The 19,629-nt window shown below is 45.3% G+C and overlaps 2 protein-coding genes across 3 annotated transcripts; one reads left to right on the forward strand and one right to left on the reverse strand.

Moving 5' to 3' along the window:
* Positions 1-164: 164 nt before the first annotated feature.
* On the forward strand, positions 165-11,478 carry kcnc1b (potassium voltage-gated channel, Shaw-related subfamily, member 1b). 2 transcript variants are annotated; one of them, XM_040161764.2, is made up of 4 exons: positions 165-1,641; positions 4,253-5,168; positions 6,062-6,238; positions 9,882-11,478. In XM_040161764.2, the coding sequence occupies exons 1-4, from the start codon at positions 1,075-1,077 to the stop codon at positions 9,989-9,991; spliced, it is 1,770 nt and encodes a 589-aa protein (XP_040017698.1). In that variant the 5' UTR covers positions 165-1,074; the 3' UTR covers positions 9,992-11,478. The 2 variants fall into 2 exon arrangements, with proteins under 2 accessions (XP_040017698.1, XP_040017696.1); XM_040161762.2 differs by lacking the exon at positions 9,882-11,478 and adding an exon at positions 7,280-9,408.
* Positions 10,649-19,414, reverse strand: sergef (secretion regulating guanine nucleotide exchange factor). Its single transcript, XM_040161785.2, has 11 exons — positions 19,299-19,414; positions 18,886-19,024; positions 18,059-18,211; positions 17,577-17,671; positions 17,355-17,415; positions 17,156-17,269; positions 16,988-17,050; positions 16,263-16,421; positions 16,008-16,162; positions 14,829-14,865; positions 10,649-12,615 (listed from the first exon to the last, which is right to left on the reverse strand). The coding sequence occupies exons 1-11, from the start codon at positions 19,380-19,382 to the stop codon at positions 12,422-12,424; spliced, it is 1,254 nt and encodes a 417-aa protein (XP_040017719.1). The 5' UTR covers positions 19,383-19,414; the 3' UTR covers positions 10,649-12,421.
* Between the last annotated feature and the right edge of the window lie 215 nt (positions 19,415-19,629).

Below are 19,629 nucleotides of genomic sequence, written 5' to 3' on the forward strand. Positions count from 1 at the left end.
CACCTTGGAGCAGCTGAACACGCCCCCCCCCTAACTGACCATTAACCCTCTGAGTGATGACGTTAAGTGAGAAGAAATTGGGCAGCGATGACCATCCGCACAGTTTAGAATTGGAGAACTTGACATCGTCTTTGGACAAAAGCGGCGTGGAGGCTCCGTGTGATCAGAGAGGAGAGCTGCGCACGGTGTGAACAACAGGCAGTTTTGGGCGGGTGTCCTCTTTTTTTTAAGGGGGGGGGGGGGGGGGCGGTTTCTGACGCCTTCTCATCTCCGCTTCTATTATATTTCTGCTGCACGCACAGCGGAGAAAACAGCACCGGCCCCGCCCCCTCCCTTAGTCCGGGTGTCTTCTTCTTAATCAGCGACGCGTGCAGGGGGAGGTCAAGTTCCCGAGCAGGAGAGCATCTCCGCGCGGAGACAAAGAGCGGCCGCGCGTGCTTAGACGCAGAGGAGGCTGCGCAGGAGGTGAGTCAGTCGGGCGGACCGGGAGAAGAAGAAGAAGCTCGGAGCCGCCGGACCGGCGCTGTCCGCTCAGCACCACCGCAGTCACCTTGCTGCGAAAGTCACAAAGCTGCTCGGGGATCAATCCGATCGGCCAACCTGAGTCCAATGAGATTGGATTTGTTGTCTGCCGGAGGAGGGGAGGGAGGGGGGGGGGGAGTTTGGGGCGGCGGGAGGGGGCGTCTTTCATCAGTGTTTGTCCTTTTTTATGTCGACATCTTGGATTTTAAACACTAATCATCCTCAATGCAATGCCATTGATTTGTTTTAGATTTCGATTTTTGATACCCTCGGGGGGTGAGCGCGTGGCACCCATAACCGTTTACAACCCTCCAGTTGCATACAGACCCCCCCCCCCCCCCCCCCCTCCCCCTGCGTTTAGAGTGAACGTACCCTGGCGCGCGTCGAGCGGATTTCTCTCATAGTTTGGTGAGGAAACGACAGGTTGTTCCGCGCCCTGCCTCCCTGCCTCCTTTGGGTACTTGTTCTCCTCTGCGCTACCGCTGCTCGGGGTCGCTTAGACTCATCTTTCGCGATGAAGGGAACTTATTGGAGAAATGCCTGAGGGACGAAATGGGCCTGAGCGACGACAAGGATCGCATTGTGATAAACGTGGGAGGGATCAGACATCAGACATACCGCAGCACCCTGCGCACTCTACCCGGCACCCGCCTGTCCTGGCTGGCCGAGCCCGATGCGCCCAACCACTTTGACTATGACGCCAAGATCGGGGAGTTCTTCTTCGACCGCCACCCCGGGGTGTTTGCACATATCCTCAACTACTACCGGACAGGTAAACTGCACTGCCCGGCTGATGTGTGCGGGCCGCTGTACGAGGAGGAACTGGCCTTCTGGGGCATCGACGAGACAGACGTGGAGCCCTGCTGCTGGATGACCTATCGCCAGCACCGGGAGGCAGAGGAGGCCCTTGATAGTTTCGGCGGGGGGGGCTTGTTAGACCTGGTGAGCGACGATGCGGAGCCGGAGCCGGAGCACGCTGCCGATGATGATGTGGATGAGATGACGAGGAGGCTGGCGCAGGGGGACGCTCACGATGCCAGGAGTGGGAGCTTGTGGAGCCGGTGGCAGAAGCATGTCTGGGCTCTGTTTGAGGACCCTTACTCCTCTAAATATGCAAGGGTAAGTTGCCTCTAACTCTTAACATGTTCGCCACGGTGTGTTTCTTAAGATCTGAGGCCTCGTAGGAGTTGCGGACACTGTAAAACACACCAAAGTGTTCTATATTCTGGTGTGATACAGTCAAAGTTGAACAAGGGTTTAGTTTTGCATGTGTTTCCTTCATGGTGAAACAAAGATGAATGTCTCTTGAAGAGATGCGTTTGATGACCTTGAAATGATGTGTCACCACAGCAGGGATGCGACTGCACAGAGAAGACGGGGGGGAAAAAGACCTCATCCGTTCAAATACTTTCGAGGCAAACGATCACTCCCACCCTGCTCTCTCTCGCAGGGGAAGATAAATAGCGAACCGGTGTCTGGATTGATATTTCCAGGACACAAGAATCCCTGAGCAGCCTGGCCCTTTGGTTTAATAGGTCAGTTACACATTAGGAAACCAGAGCTTTGGCACCAGCAGGATTTCAATGGCAGACCTCCAGACGAAAAAATTGGGTTGCTGTTTGTGGTGACATTTCTTGTTGTGGGCAGTTTTCCATCTGGGCGTGATGCCTCTCGATGGCGACAATGACATGACTTTACACCTCCAGGTTTGTTTAGACATTTTTGTTTTTTTAAACGTAGGCCTACAGAACATTGCTTTGCAGCCCGTTGGTTTGACAGCTGTTGCACTGATTGTGGTAGTTAAGGCCCCATCCAGCAAGTGCACACACACACACACACACACACACACACACACACACACACACACACACACACACACACACACACTCAGATATCTCCCATATTTAAGATTGAACGAGCCGAGAGCAAAGATTGACAGAGCTCCAGTAAGACTGGAAAGGAGATTAATTAGAAGGGAGCCTCAGAGTTAATTACAGTGTCTCTTCACAGTGGATACATCGCTGGAAAACTCTTAGCTGCTTCTCACTGTAGGCCTGTGATTTGTCACTGACAGCGAGAATGGGCCAACGCACAGAGCAAACAATCTTTGCCCGTCACCCTCCCTCCAAGCCGCACTGTGCCGAACTGTCACACAGATGCATCATTTACTGCGAGAGGAGTTCTGATAAGACGCAGCGTTGGTTTAATAGTCTGCAGGGTGGGATGTTCAGAGGGCCGAGCAAGCCAGCGTGTCAGGAGGCATCAAGGTAGCTTTTAAAAATGAGGCCTTATCACACTGAACGATGCTGGCAGTAATGGGAATGTCTCCTCCCACATCTTCCTTGATAACTGATTGCTGGATAAAATAACAATGCAACTGTCAGTTAGGGTTATTGAGATTTTCTAAATAAATTGAATATTAAAACATTGAAAAATCCCCATCACTGCTGTCTACAACCCATTTTTAGCTGAAAAAGAAATGAGCCGGATCCGTTATCTGGATTATCAAAATGACACAAAGCAATGCCTATGGACAGAAAATCTCTGGCTCTCGCCGCTCCTGATGGAAAGAAAGAGATTGTTGGTAATCAAGTCTTTGCTGTTGATTGATCTGTAATTTTTGGACACTGTAGCTTCAATCTGACTTGTATTATATTCTTGGATGTACTGTTATTATGTACAGTGCATTCTTTAGAGGGGGGGTGGACAAGAAGACAATATTATGCAATCCAATACAACAACATATGGCCTTAAACACTCACACACAATGTATTTCTCACACTTTACCAACAGAAGCTGTTCATTATTAACTTGACAGAAGTTCATTTATAAATGATTTTGTATCTGATTGCAGAAAAAAGATCAATTCACATGCTGTGCTGTAAATGGAAGGTAGTCTCGATCTTCACTGAAACGGGTGTGTGTGTGTCTTCTTTGCTCAGTGTGAGTCGTCTCACTGAATGAAGAGGACGGTCAGTCTGAACCGTTGTCCAGTAATTCTAATTTTATTGACCTCCGACTCCCAATGAGATAAAGCTTTTTTTTTCTTCCATTTCCACTACAATGTACCAATACGGTGAATCAGTACAGGGTTATTAGAGCAGGCTAACATGAGGACAAGGCCGCAATCAAGAGAATACTCTATCGGTTACACCCGTACATATGATGAAATAGGATCTTCTAATCAATACATAATGAAGGCTTAAGTACATGGTTGCCATTAAGGGAAATATAGGTTTCTCTCGCAAGTTTGTCAGATCCTTACAATCATCGAGAGTTGATCATCTGGACTCTATGACCTTATAGGGGGAAACTGGTGCTAAGGGGAAGAAACCCAGCTAATGTGGGCTAATGCCATGTTTCCGCTGCGGTGGACTCTTGGTAGTTCTAGCTTGCGCTTGAAAATGCCATGACCTTGAGATACAGCAAGGAGGAAGGAGGAGCGAGAACCCCCCCCCCCCCCGAGCTCGCATTGATTGTCCATTTTACAATGACTGGATCAAGACACACAGAGAGCACAGAGGAAAGGGAGACCAGACAGCATTGTCACCGATGACAGAACGAAATGCTTTGTGCGCTGCTAGGAATGGCTGCTGGGTGTTGAGCTTAATTATAGTGCACGAATTACTGTGCTCATCTCTGTCCTTCTCCCACCTCCCCACCCTCTCCCTTCTCTCTCTCTCTCTCTGGTTTCTTCTGCCCCCCCCCCAAATGTACTTCCCCCGCCCAGTGGGTGGCTCTGGCCTCGCTGTTCTTTATCGTGGTGTCCATCACCACTTTCTGTCTGGAGACCCACGAGGCCTTCAACCCCATCATCAACCGCACCGAGGTGAAGGTGGTGAACAACGTCACGGTGGTGCACACCTACCAGGAGACCGAGACTGCGCTCTACCTCACATACATCGAAGGCGTGTGCGTGGTGTGGTTCACGTTTGAGTTTCTAATGCGAATAACTTTCTGCCCGAATAAATGTGACTTCATCCGCAACGCCCTGAACATCATCGACTTTGTGGCCATCCTGCCCTTCTACCTGGAGGTCGGCCTCAGCGGGCTCTCCTCCCAGGCGGCCAAGGACGTGTTGGGTTTTCTGCGCGTCGTCCGCTTCGTGCGGATCCTGCGCATCTTCAAGCTGACCCGTCACTTCGTGGGGCTGAGGGTGCTGGGCCACACGCTGAGGGCCAGCACCAACGAGTTCCTGCTGCTCATCATCTTCCTGGCCCTGGGTGTCCTCATCTTTGCTACTATGATCTACTACGCTGAAAGGATCGGAGCCAACCCCAACGACCCTCGAGCCAGTGAGCACACGCAGTTCAAGAACATCCCGATTGGATTCTGGTGGGCCGTGGTGACCATGACGACCCTGGGCTACGGAGACATGTACCCTCAGACGACCTCCGGTATGCTGGTCGGAGCCCTGTGCGCGCTGGCAGGTGTACTGACCATCGCCATGCCTGTCCCTGTGATTGTCAACAACTTTGGAATGTATTACTCTCTGGCTATGGCGAAACAAAAACTACCAAAGAAAAAGAATAGGCACATCCCCCGTGCACCCCAACCAGGTTCTCCAAACTTCTGCAAGTCAAGCACCAGCTCCCAACACCCGAGCCCGATACCCCACGATGACGTTTTCGAGATTAAGTTTCAAGGTAAGAAACAAAGCGGATTTGTGCTGTTGTTGTTTTCCGCTCCCTAAAAGCAGCCACACCACTGTTCATCTGTTTGTCGGTTCCCACACTACGAACAGCTGACAATTCAGACACCGGATGAAAGAAATTAGTTTCCCCACCGAACACGATCAATAAAATATGTGATAAAAAGCATGTTTTACTCTGGTTGGAGAACAGCAGACCGTGAGTAACCTTGCGATTGATTCTTAATGCGCGTCTTAATGCAGTGATTCACTCCGCCTCTCTCTTAGGACTAACTGAGAGTGTAATCACCGTGTGTTTGTGTGAGGTGGAGAACGTGTAAGTAGATTTGTAAGTCACTTGATTTCCTCTTGAATTCCTGTGATGGCGTCAGTGCAAAGAGAAAATGCAGTTTGTGCCTCAGAGTGCGAAGCAAATATTAGACAGTGTTCTTTCGTACTTAAATCCTATGAGCATCCAGAGAGTAGATAGTGGAAACTGAGGGTATGTTGAGAAACATAAGGTGTATTTACTCCCGGATGAATAGTCACTCTACAGCTATTCTGTTATTTACACCTGTTTTTTTATTAATTTAACAATAGATAGAGGAAGAATTTAGCAGGCGTAGTAGTATAAAGAGTGATATGGTATGTTTAGGAAGTGGGCTGTAATGGATGAGCACAGGATTTAGTAGACACCGCTTTGAGGGTGAGACAAGACCATTTCCTTCTTAGTGGACAATTTAAATAAGTTAAATGTAGGCAACACACTACTTCAAAAGCAGTAGGCTCCATATACATGCGGAATGTGTACCTGGGTCGGTCGCAAAAAGCATTGTTGACTATTCAAAAAAAGGTGTTGGTATGTAAAACAAGATTTTATTTTTTCTATTTTCCTAATCGATTACTTAGAAGATCCCAAGTTGAACGGTGAGGCAGCGAACGCGGCGCTGGCCAACGAAGATTGCCCTCACATCGACCAGGCCGTGTCTCCGGAGGAGATCTTCAGCCCGAGCGAGAGGGAGCGGCCCTGCTTCCTGGTCACCACTTCTGAACGGCCCGACCACGCGGGGGGCCGGGTGAGGAGGGGTACGTACAGCAACGGCCAATCACAGGCCCCAAAGACACTCACACCCTGTAGACCGTAGACGGGACACGCTAGTTTTTTTCCCCTCTTTGCTGAGTGTTACATCTCAGATTTCACAGGCACAGGCACACACACGCACACACAACAGCAACAAACCTCTTGTTACACAGTCTTACCGCAGCTGCTTTTTCCTCATTCCTCCTTTTTGGGAATTGTATATATACCCAGTCACTATAACATCTGTTAAGGCCAAGCACAATCACCACAATGTCAATAATAATGATTTCACATCTACTATATTTTTTGATACCATGCATAATCGTTCAAATCCAACCCCCTATTTATTTAATATTTATAAGCAAATAAGTGCTTTTCAAGATATGACAAGATATCGATATGATAAAGGATGTGTTTTCTTACATGCAAGAAAGTACTTTTGTACTTTCTGTGTACCATGTACGTGCATTTGCTTTAATGATAAATACCATGTAGGACCCTAACTAACCAGTAGTGAAGCGCTCTGGCCTGTAACGGTGCATGAAGTGTCTTGCTGATGGGTGCTATCAGTATGGTGAAGGAGCACTACACAAATGGAGGAAGGCTTATGTGAAATATGCCTAGTGATGTTATTCAGAGCCAAATCTCACCCTTTACTCCCAGGTTAAAATCTTTTTTATTGAATTGATTTATTTTGGATTAATCTACAAAATATTCCTATGAGAAAGTACCATTAAGTGTGCGATTGAGCCAGCACATACACAGTAAATAGCGTAGACTGAAATGCTACCTGTAGCCGAGGACACATTCCCTACTTGAGTCTTTTTACAGTGTTATACTCCAAACCATTCCAGTACCACCCGGTGCATGCTGTTGTACTCCTGATGCACTCAATGCATGGAGAATATTAATGTGTCTCAAGTATGTGTTGACCTGTTTCTTCAGAGACAAAAACAAGAAAGCAACAGGTTTAGTATCAACCAAAACATTTGTAATGGATTCAGTGCTGCAGTGTACTCAGAACATTCTCTGTTTTTCAACCGAAGGTTATGAAAAGCCTTGGAGCCTTAACAGCATGTCTGGCATGAGCGGGGATGCCTCTGGAGTGTCCTCAGTGTCCGCCGTACCCTGCAGCCCACCTTGTCTAATGCAGCACTCACATTCTCCCATCCCATCCATTATGTAGCATGGTTGAGTAGCAGACACAATGCCATTGGAAGGCCAGTCCCCAACTTTCCTTTTACGCTCCCCTTCACTTTTGCTTTTTTCTTCTTCTTTTTTTTTTCTTTCATTATTTTTCTGGAAAGAATTGTATCTTAACTGTGTCTAATGCTCAAGCTTTCCCAAGTGTTCTCCTTGGGTGTGTCATCAAATGCTCATCTAGAAAAACATTGGCACATGGTACTCTGCATGGGTCGCCTCAGTCGCAGACAGAGCGCTGTTGTCCTTCTACCACAGGCCAACCCCCCTCTTTCCCCGTGTTTACATCCTTGCCTGTTGCTCTGTTGCTTTTGATCTCACATGCTCTTCTGACAGTAACTTTTGATCTCATCTGCTTTTTACAATTTTGTGAAAGAATCTTTCATAAGATGTAACCCCTGCAAATAATATGCCGGACACTAACAATACACGGCACTGAAACATATCCAAACGGTACCATTGCCAGCTGTTAAGGGAGGTCCTCCTAAGTGCTTTGTACGTTGCAAATTAGAGACATAATTCTGAAAGCGCAGCCCAGACAAGGCTCAATGCGGTCTGAGAGGCCATTAGAAAAAAAATGAACATGATGTTCATTATATCCAATGCAATATGGAGATGATGACGCCGTCTGTGATACTAGTGATGAATACATTTAATGTCAACATAACTAAAACTGTTTTGTTCATTTGCATGAACTGCATGAGAAATTATGTTCAACAAGAAGCTAACTGTACCGCAGTATCTGTAAGAAAGCTTCTAAAGCGTTGTCATTTTTGTATGCATTTTAAGCCAGCTTTACAAGAGACTCAGTCTCAAAGCAAAAGATTTTTATGTAGCCGCCATTCCTTGCCTTTCCACAAATTCATAGATTTATTTTCTTGTATTTATTTGACTGGGGCCTCCGAATAAAATAGCGGGATTTGACTTGAACAATCTGTGATAAAGCCAACTAATGCTGTTATGAGCATGACTTGTTTTTATACAAATATATTACCAGTAGTTATTAGTTTTTAAAACAGTATCTGTAGTCGGCAGCAACTTCTGTAACTGCTGTGATGCCTAAATCAAGGCGAGATACAATAATTATGAAACAATGGTGCCTTCATACCTAGTGAGGCAAACTAAAAGAGGGGAATAAATTAAGAACGTAACATAAGTGTAACCAGTGTAGCATCAGTACACTTTACCATGCTCATAACAGTGTAACAGAAGCTTTGTTCTACAAGGTGCACTTTGTACCACCTTCGTATCCTTAATTACAGAAAATTGATTCATTATTGTTAACTAATAGATTCAGATAATAGATCCAATAGTTCAGATTGTTACGTCTAACACATCCTAGGATTTAACCCTGATGGGCATAAACTCCAAGAAGGAAAGAATATCAGCTGGACTTTATTGTCCAAATCTGACATAATGTTTTTCATAACAAAGCTAACTTATTGAGGGAAGCCAGGCAACTCAACATAATCAAAATATGTCACGATGACATCGCCAGTATGTATGTTTATCGAGTTAAAGCATCAATACTGTTATAGTTACACGTATTGATGCTTTCCCAATAATTATGCACAGATTTTCAGGGCACTTCAACAAATTTAATGTTGACCAATCAGAAATGTTCATTTCTAGAAGAAGATACAAGTATAGCAACTCTAAGTATTGTTTTTAATCTGAATGAGCAGAGTTTTACATTTCAAGTAATGTCTATTGTGGTAATTAATGAACGTTATATATATTTAAGAAAAAAAAACTTGTGCCGACTTGATGTGATGAGATGCAGGGGAAAAATATGCTAATGCGATTAAAAAAAGAAAAATACAAAGTACGATGCGAAGCGGCAAAGGATGTGGGCCTACTTGGGGAAAGGTAAATGCATGTATTTTACATTTATGCAACAGAAAAGTATTCAAATAAAAATATGTAAATATAAGTCCTTGCATGAAATAAATTTTATACACAATGAGCATTTAGACTCCGTTTTTATTCAACAGCACACGCACACACACTTCTCTCCTTTCCTTCCAGTGCTTTGAACTGCTGTTTGACCCTTTAACTGCGTCGGGGTCAAAGAGAGACAAAAAAACGAAACAACAAAAAGTGACTGCAAGAGCATGACACGGATCATACAAACGCATGACAACGACCAAACTACTGTACATCAAACGTGTAAAAGCTGAAGCATGACTGGGCATGTTTATTAACCCCCTCGGCCGGTGACCTCGCGCAGACCGCCGCGGGCCTGACGCCTCGGCTACGCATGGGAAGCACATGGTAAACCTGTCGTTTACCATGAGGAACTAACGGAGCACATTTTCTTTACTCTCCATGCTAGTGTCGTGTCTCACCTCTCGCCGAGGTGTCATGTCATCGCCATCATTTCCACCGTTATACGTAATTTCTGTGTAATAATTTACTTTTGTTACTGTTTTTTTTATATGTTTATAGAGACCCAGCGACAGCACCGGAGCAGACAACCAACCGAGTCAGTTTGTGTTATGAACCATGGTGTCCCAACCACTATGTGTATGACCCATAAAGGCCCATCACCCACCTGATAATGCGCAATAACATTGTTGTGTGTGTTACTTAGTCCTTTCAAGCGGGTGTGACAGTGACAACCTGTTCACCACAAACGCAGCATAGATGTAGCACTGAGAGTTTTGTTGTCAAGCCTTATGTAGCTCAGTATCTGTGAATGGTTATTGTGTTGTAACTTGTGTGCCTATTTTTGGTTTGTGCCAGTGCTGTAAATATGCTTTTTTTTTGTGTGTGCCAAAGTTGTGTGTACCAATGTTTTTGAGTGATCATCAAATATTTGTGTGCTTCTTCTTTTTAAAAGGAAAAAAAAATGTTGCTCCGATTTTAAGCACCCAGTGGGAAAAAAAACTGTCACTTGTCACGTCAGCCAGACTAAACAGTTAAAAACAAACGGTGAACTTTGCACTGTCATCATCACATTTTGTACACTTTTGCACTTTTTTGCACCCTTGAACTTTTGTCATTCTTTTAATTTAGTTTTCAGGCATCAAAGAAATCGACATAATAAAAAACGAAAAAGGTCGCACTTACCTCTTGTACCTTGTATTAGGCATTGAAATGGCTAAGTGTGCTGTTAAGAATAATGGTTTGGTTAATTAACTCTCATACAGATATTCAACATTCATTGCATGTTGAGATATCTTCATAGCTGCATATTAATGAACAAAGACAACTTGGATCTAAAATACATTTATTCGTATCATAGCTCAGACATTCATAATGAGTCTTACATTTTAATGGTTGATCATGTGGAATTGGTTTGTTTTTCTGCACAAATGCACATTGGCATAAAGCAGTAAACTATACTAATGCCAACACATTACACACATACTGGACAAGTGCCTCTGTTATGCAAGTTATTCATACCATTCAGGAGCATGTGACGAATTAATGCACATTTCATTTGACATTAGTAACCAACCACCAGCCATTGAAAGCATCAGTTCACTCAAAAAGCACAAGGATACAAGCAGGACCCACACAAGGCTGTTAAGACCTCATTCAAGTCTTAAAGGAGAGCCATTGGGTACATAGTGCAGCCTAATTGTTTGTCATGACAGGGACCAACTTTTTACCAAACAACTGCAAAAAAAAACACTGCCAACAACCTTGTGAGATCTGTGTGAAGCCAGATGCAGCAGAGTTCAGTCTGCCATTGGAGCGGAGCACAAATAGGGGATGGTGTGCTGGTCATTGTTGCAGAGAAGAAATAACCCAACAGCCTGTAAAATTAAAAGGGATTGATAACAACTGAAAGGCAACTACTGCGCCGTTTGGCGCGACTCGGGAATTTGAACACAGTGCATTTTGTGGTTTAGTTGTGCGTGTGCAATTTGAACACAGTGCATTTTGTGGTTTAGTTATCTCAATGAGGTGTTCAGTGATCGTTTTGATTGGTCTGTTGTTTCGGGATTGTTGTGTCCTTTTTGACCGATACAGTTCAGGCTTGTACAATAAATAGTGATAAAAAAAATAAAAAAAACACAGAAATGATCAGATTTGATAGAGTGTCGATGTATTTTTTCTAAACTAATCCGGGCACATTCATTGTCATTAATGTCTTTAATATGTGTATATATATATATATATATATATATAAAAATATAAATATATATCAAATTTGCATAAATCATATAGAGAAAATAAAAACATGAAACATAAAAAAGAAAAAAATTGCACCGTTGAGCTATTCTCATTTCCGTCACTGCCCTTGACCACAGCCGTGTCTTCAGACCTGCAGTTCGGTCACCGGGTGGTGCACTGCGGTTGCCCACAGCTTATAAATATGTATTTTGGGTCGAGTGCGGAGGAAAAAATGTCCCCCAAAATAGATTAAGTGGTTTACAGTATGAAAGTGAGCCAAGTACTGATCAAAGAATATGACACAGAATGCAAAAAAAAAGTGATGGACAGCAGTCCAACAAATTATATTTGTTGTGTAACTGGTAAAACACGGCCGAGCGATTTTTCCTTATGAAGAGCAGAGATTTATTGCTTTCTGACACACATCATCCCAGCAATAAAACTGCTAACATGGATGGAGTCATAGCACCAGTCCGGCCCCTTCCTCACACGACCCACAGAGGCTTTCCTCCTGGGAGACCAGCATGGCGAGAGCCGTGGCCGTGGGCGTGGCCACGTCCGTGGGCCCCAATCACCTTCATCAAAGCAACTGGCTGCTGGGAGAAATAACGGCTCCTCTTCACGTGAAACATAAATCAGTTGGTGTCCCACCAACCACTCCACAGCATTTACGGCCAGTGCAGCCGGATCCTTTCGAGGAGCTTAAGTAGGCCATTTGGGAGGTGAAAGTTGCAGTGTTAGACGCTTCAAATAATCACGAGGGGCTACGCGAACCACCAATAAGCCTCCTGACAAGCAACTTGTAAAACTTGGGTTTTGCTCGTCTGATTGTGCCGCGATGAATAAACGCTCCTCCTCCGAGGTCAGTGAGGCGGAGCGGTCGCAGAGTTTCGTCTCAGGTCGGTCGTTGCGGCGCACGTTGCCATCGAATGTCCAGCACCACAGCCAATGAGAAGAGGTCTGACTCCGGAGACGGGCTGCGGCTGGCGGACGTCGCTCTGCGAACCGTCTCCGCACATCCCGTGTTCGTTCCAGCCCCAGGAGAGGAGACACCCGTCTAGAAAAGAGAGGGGGAGGGGGGGGGGGGGGGGGTTGATGGGTCAGTGGAGCTGATGGGAGAGAGGGACAGAGCTGCAGCACTCGGCCACGTACGCTGAACTTAGGGAGCAAGAATGGTGCAAAAAGATAAACAGACGGCATGCGTCACGCACTCTCCGTCCCCAACACTGCCACTCGGCCCGCAGCGAAGCCTTCCTGCTTCTCACAGCTGGTGAGCTTGTTAGTGGGTGTGGTCAGGTCTGCATCACTGAGAACACACGTGCCATGGCAACACAGTTACCTAATAGGCCCCATTGCCATGGCAACAGAAGCGAGCTTGCTTTCTCAAGGGTAACACGTCCACGAGCCTTCCCTGTCCTGCAGTCGCGTGTCTTTCATGCCAGCTTTCCTTTCATCGAGGGCTTTCTTTGTCTTGTCGTCCCTGAAAATCTGCGGCTGTGAAGGTTTGGCCAAGTGACACATGTGCGCTCGACAGTTAAAGAGGCCGAGATGTCAGTTTATGTTGGTGTGACATTCTGCCCGACAAGGATTGTACATCAAAAACAAACACACCGTCTTTAAGATGCTGCATGCAGATGTAACTGGACCGCATGCGTCTCTTCTTCCGTAAACATCCGGGGGGGGGTTTAATGTGTTGACACAGTTCCTTCGCTGGGGGAAAAGCCTTATTTTGGTGCTGTGCTTGGTTCATGGATTTACTGACTGGGAGTACAGAACATCAGTGTCTCCATGGCAACAAAGTGCCATGGAAGCTGTTCGGCACAACGAAAGGATAAACATCGTGACACTCGAGCCAAAAGCCATTTCCTTGTAAACGAATCCTGTCGTTCGGCTGTACGTTCTCACAGCTAGTTAGCGACACCGCAATCCGCGGGAAGTGTACCTTCCTGCTGCGTTAAAAATGTTCAAATTAACCCAAATCTTTCCTCAGGTTGGATGAGCTGTGCCCACAGCGTATTTGGACGATCTCCTACGTGCGACCATGATGATGCATTTCACACATGAGGAGCAGAGGGCTGAGCAGGCAACAGATATCATGGGCAGCATGCAATGCGCTCTGTTCCTTTCCACCTGACCTACTTCAGCACCAGAAATAGCAGCACTCAGGCCTCTGTGTCCAATCCCGTTCTGCGATTTCACTGCTCCTGCCCCGGCGCTCCAGACACGAGGAAGAAAAGAGGAGAGCGAGGACCGCAAGCAGTAGGTCCACACCAGCTCTCCGTATACTGGCTTTGCTTCTCATCAGCCAACTTGGGAAGGCCCTTTGTGAAAACTGCCATTATGACGGACAGTGGGCGTCATCGGCTCCCCTCTACTGCTGCCAATTCAGATTTCACATCATTTCAGACGGATTTGCCGTGTCCAGCATTTCCTCTCTAATGGAACCCTGTGCTTGTTTCAGTGTTCATCTGCAGTACTCATGTTCATGACGATGTAAAAAAAAAGAAAAAAAAAAGAACGAGAAGCTCCGTTAAAAATTGATGTAAAAGGTTTTACTTTAAAAAGGTTTTCAGCTGCTAGGCGGTGACTGTGCAAAAGCTTGGAAGGAAGAAAAGCACATTTATTCTCTTTGTACAGTTGATGGGAAACCACAAACACACACACACACACACACACACATATATATGAATACTGTATTTAATATAATTTAATTAATTATGTGTGTGCAGCTCCAATGTCTCTAATGTGCTCTTATGTAAAGGGAGACAGCTTGCCAAACACTGTGGAACTGGAGAAATATGCGTGTAAATGTGTGTGTGTGTGTGTGTGTGTGTGTGGTAAATTCCACACAAACCCATCTATTCATGCTTTAATTACTTCCTGATGCACAGGCCACAGAGCAATGAGCTGACCCGAGAAATCCTCTGCAGCATCACCAGTATAAGTATTTCACACTTTCGTTAGACTGTAATCTATTAGACGGTCCCCTTGCTCGTTCTTCGATTGTATTCCCATCTATTCACGTCAGGACTAAAGTGGAGCCTCTCGTTTCATTCGCCTGCACATATTGAAGCCAATATTCTATTGTTCATTTTTATCTGCTTAATTTTTTCGAAAACACTCCACCATGGCGAATCCTTTCAACGCAATCGTCTTACGTCAGATGCGCTTGCAGATAAAATTGTCGCTTTTTGAAAAGACCATACAAGAATCATTTTTGAGAAGGCGGGCACAGAAAATGAGAGAATATTTCTGAGAGAATACACTCACCTACAATGGCAAGGTTGTGTTCAGATCCGCATGCAATCTGTTGAGAAAAATGTTTGAAATGTGTGATGAAAGTAGACAATTTCAAGACTGTAATATCGCCAATTTCTCATGCCAACGTGGACAGAGACACTTTGTAACCAAATCTTCCCTTAAATTGAAATAAAATGAATTGTGTCCAGATGTAATCATCCAACTTTTATTTCTTACTGAATACGACGTTATTGAAGATCTGGTCTGTAAATACATCAGACGCTCCGACGTTAAAAGCAGAGCAGGAAACTAGAGCAATGAAAGCCAGCTCGTTCAAAAGAGAAATAAAGAAAATCAGGAAAACACCAGAATTTAGAGTTTACGTGACAGCTGCATGTGCAGGATAAAATGATTTAAAAATGAATGCCCTTTTCTCCTCATAACAGATGCACAAATTAAGGGGATCATTTCCATCTCTATGAAATCCACAAGGCTCAACAAGAGTAAAATAAATATCTGATATAAATCTTTGCTAATAACATTTGAACTGGTTTGATACAGCAATGTTTTTCTTGCTAAAGTATACAACGGAGGCCGTACACATCGACCCTTTGATCCCTGAACCACGGACAGGTAATAATTTATTACTCCAGTAATGCTCATAGGCCTCATAAAAAGAGACAGTCTAATAAATATTGACCCGTGACAGTGTTGGGGGGACCATCATCATCATCATGGTAGGGTGGGCTGAGCGCTTCATGATCCCATAATCCATCTTGCCTTTAGCTGCACACACTCAAGGTGACAACGTCTTGACACACGCCGGCGCTGTGGGAGAATGATCCACAGCTCGCCCCGGTTCCTCACCGGCAACCACTTCATTGGCAACAATCTCCGTCGATGCAGCTGCCATTTAGGCTTCAGGTCAACGGCTGCAACCACAATGCTCCCATTTAATTGCCCTTATGAGAACCGATCTAGATGTAAGTGGTCCTCTGTCAGCATGTGTAAGCTCTGCACCATAGATGTTAATCATTAAAAAGCTTCTCTTAAAAAAAAGGATCCTCCTCTACCTATTTGTGGGGGCCTGCTGCCCCCTGCAGGTCTGACTTTGACATTTTATGCTACAACCCAAAAAGGACAAGAGCCACAACAATAGCAAACAATGCGGCCCGGAGGGTTTTCAGTCTGTCGGTGTAAAGCGCTGACCTGTGTCGCTCCGCGGAGGCCGGCAACCTCGGCAGGGAGGCGAGCTTCCTGGTCTCCGCCTGCCGGTGACGGGCACGTCGGGTTCTGACGGGTTGATGCTCGTCGGCCCAGCTGCCCATAATCCCCTCTGCCCCAGGTGAACACTCGTCCACTTTCTGAAATGAATGAGTGACGACCTCGTTCAGACAACGACAACGTTGCCATTCGGCCCCGTTAAAACCGCCGGGCCCCACAGACGCGATGCGCGCCGCTCACCTGTTTGAGCGGCAACGTGCGTCCAGCCGCTCCACGCGCCGGCGACTTTCTCGCCGCCCAGCAGTGAGCGCTTCACAGGGGTCGGCGTGGACAGGAAGGGCTCTGTGCCGGTCAGCTGGCCACGCTTGTTGCTTCCCCACAGGAACAAATCCCCGTCTCCTGCACACCAGGCGGGATGGACGTCATTCAACGCTCGGGAGAGGCAGCAATAGGAAAAGGCGCGGCGGTAATTGTGCGTTACTGGCCGACTAATTGCAGGACAGACGGGAGGCCAGATAGGAACACAAAGTGGAAGACGACTCACTAGTAAAACCCTGGATGTCTTTGCTACTAAAGCTCAGCCTGAAAGAGAAGCAGCAGAAATGGCTTCAGGTCTGTGCTTGTAGTTTACAGCCTCACCGACGTTTGTTTAGTCAAATTTACACTAACATGCCGGTTTGTTTTACTAAAGGCTGCATATAAATAAGAGAAGTTCCAGTTCCCATTTTAACTTGATTTGGCGGTGTACTGCAGGAATATGTGGAGAGAATGAAGTTCCATAAAACTGGGAATGTTTGATTGAAGAAGTTTGCAGGTTTGGAAGCAAACGTCTTCCTGCGACTCCTACATCCAAAAAAGCTTTTACATATTTTTTTTTTATCTTAGGCTACTCATTTAAGTGGATGGGTCAACTTATTTGTTGCCTGAGTGTAACACACACACACACACACACACACACGTCCTACCTGTAAGACACACGCAGTGCGCTGAGCCTGCAGTTACCCTGTGTGAGGTCTTCTGATCCAAACCTGCAACATTATGCACAAGTGAGTGGACACCGTTATCGGTGTAGATGTAACTCACGCACTGCCTGAAAAACTCCTTCCCTGGAACTTTTTCATAGTTTCACCTACCTGGAACCAGAACTGGCACCGTAGAGCGGAGATGTGCTGGGACAGGACGTGGACTAAGGGCTCTCTTAGCGTGAGTGTAAAGACCGCTACCCCACTGGTAGACGCGGCCGGAGTCTGAGAGCACAAGAGACAAAAAGGATTGACTTATTGATGAGATGACTACAAACTGAAAGCAATGGGCTTTTTAAGGCAAACTTACCAGTAACGGCTAACGAATGTCTGAGTCCTGCTGCTACACTCACCACCGGCTCCCCCAGACTCTGAGAACAAGCATACAGGGGCATCTTCATGAAAATCAACTGATCATGACGTGAAGTTGGTTTGCAGCAGTTTGATCAGAGATTTGATTTGCAAATTACATTCAGATTGGTTGTATTGTGTTCTCTGAAGTTGGTCAAATACACGCTGCTCATGTGCTCACCTCAACGAGCAGGAGCTCTGCCGAGTGGGAGACGTTGGGTCCAACCCCCAGTTGTCCATAAGCATTGGAGCCACACGCTAGTATTCCACCACAGTCTGTCCGTGTGATAAAAAGAAGAAACACCTTTGTAAATAAAACATTTATTACATAATATTAAAGAGTTTGCCAAGCAGAAGGAAGTTTTAGGCTTCGTCTGCTATTCATGTTTTTTAACAACTCAACCCAGTTGTATTTCTACAGAGGTTCCAGAAGAGTTTAAAAACACTGCATTAAGAATTTGGCCCTTTATTTTAGAACATGTGGGTTGTATTACTTAAATGAATGAGACTGGCATACTCAATTGCGTGTGTGTGTATATATACACATATACATACATACATACATGATATAACTCTGCTCAAGAGTACATGCTTTTAATCAAAGTATCCTTCCAACACATGTGTAAACCAGAGCATTGAATCCTGGTGTAAAGTAGTTCCAACCGTTGAGAAGAAGAGTAAAATCCCAACCACAGACTACTTTTGTGACCCTTTGGTTCAGACTGGGGCAGAGTTGGAGAGTTGAGACGTCTGCATTGTGGCCGAGTCCCAGCTGGCCTCTGTGATTCTGTCCGCACACAAACACCTCTCCGCTTTCTGTCCAACACAAAACACACACACACACACACACACACACACAAACGTTTGGGAACCAGAGAACGGAGTTGGCATTTCACGTATAAAACATTTACATTAGACAATTCCATGGAGCTTGGGAGAAAACATTGATTACGTGTGAAACAACACTGACTCCAAACCATGAATGTACTTCTTATTTTAGTTTCCCATAAGCCTCCATTTAGGAGAATATATTAAACTCATTCTGATTATGAATAAATTGAATTAAAATGAGTGCAATGCATCTAAAATTACATGGACACGTAAATTGCTGTGTTTTGTTTGTGTTGTGTTGTGTTTGACTTCAAAGATCTTTTTTCCGCTGTACAAATGTGTGTCTCTATGAATATTTTTGATGGTTGACGATCTTGACTAAATATAGTCAACATCAACAATAAACACTAACATTTGTCCGCTGGGGGGCGCTAAATGATCACTGTTTGAGTCACATGACGTCAGGCTGTAAAATATCCATTCATAATGTTGTGGAGCGTAAAGTGCAGGACGGTAAAAAAAAAAATATGAACATCCATAAAGTGGTGTCCGTCGTATAGTCTGCTTGATTCATGTGAATGTAGCATTAGTCAGTCCTGGGGAGATGTTGTCAAGCTTGTGTTTCACAGGAATGCAGCAGACAGCAAACATGAACCTACCGGAAAGGGCCGCGGTGTGACCCCCGCCCCCGCTGACGGCCCGTAAAGCAGTGTGTTTTAGAGCGGCGGTGTCTGCGAGCCGGGGCTCCGACAGGTCCTCCACGTGCCCCTGTCCGAGCTGCCCGTAGCTGTTAGCTCCCTGACGGACACAATGTTCTCCACATTACTACAAGGTCATTATTAGGAGATGTCCGTTAAAAGAAGCTTACCGGCTCGTTGTTGTTCCTAGCGCGTTTTAGCCGGACCTTATTTGTCGGCTAACCGATTAGCTAAATTCAGCAAAAGTTCTATGCTAACTTCGCGCGTTGAAGTGTCACTATGCCGGTGGTAAGCATTTAAGATCATTTCACGACAAGGTCAGACATAAGCTACTTTTAGCACTTAAAAGGTGGATATAGAAACAAAACACTTACCCAAGAGTGCAAACAAAACTCCGTCCGCGGGCTCGTTTCCATGAGTGAAGTTGCATCATGATTTGCGACACTGTCGTAAAGCATGTTGTCTCGCAGCAAGCGGTTTGCGAATCGAATTTAAAGAAGTGACCGCTTTTGACAAGTATTTAAGAACACCACAAACAGTCCTTCAAATGACCGTGATGATGTATTAACACCTCTATTTACTATTGTCAGAGCACTTTTAAAGTTAAATAGATTGTATGAATTGGAACAAGGTGTAAAAGTATCCTAAATACTGGCAACTAGGTCTCGAATTAGATAAAGATCCTATTTAACATTACTTGTTTTA

The sequence above is a fragment of the Gasterosteus aculeatus genome, chromosome X, assembly GCF_964276395.1.
Source record: "Gasterosteus aculeatus chromosome X, fGasAcu3.hap1.1, whole genome shotgun sequence".
In the NCBI taxonomy this organism is placed as follows: Eukaryota; Metazoa; Chordata; class Actinopteri; order Perciformes; family Gasterosteidae; genus Gasterosteus; species Gasterosteus aculeatus.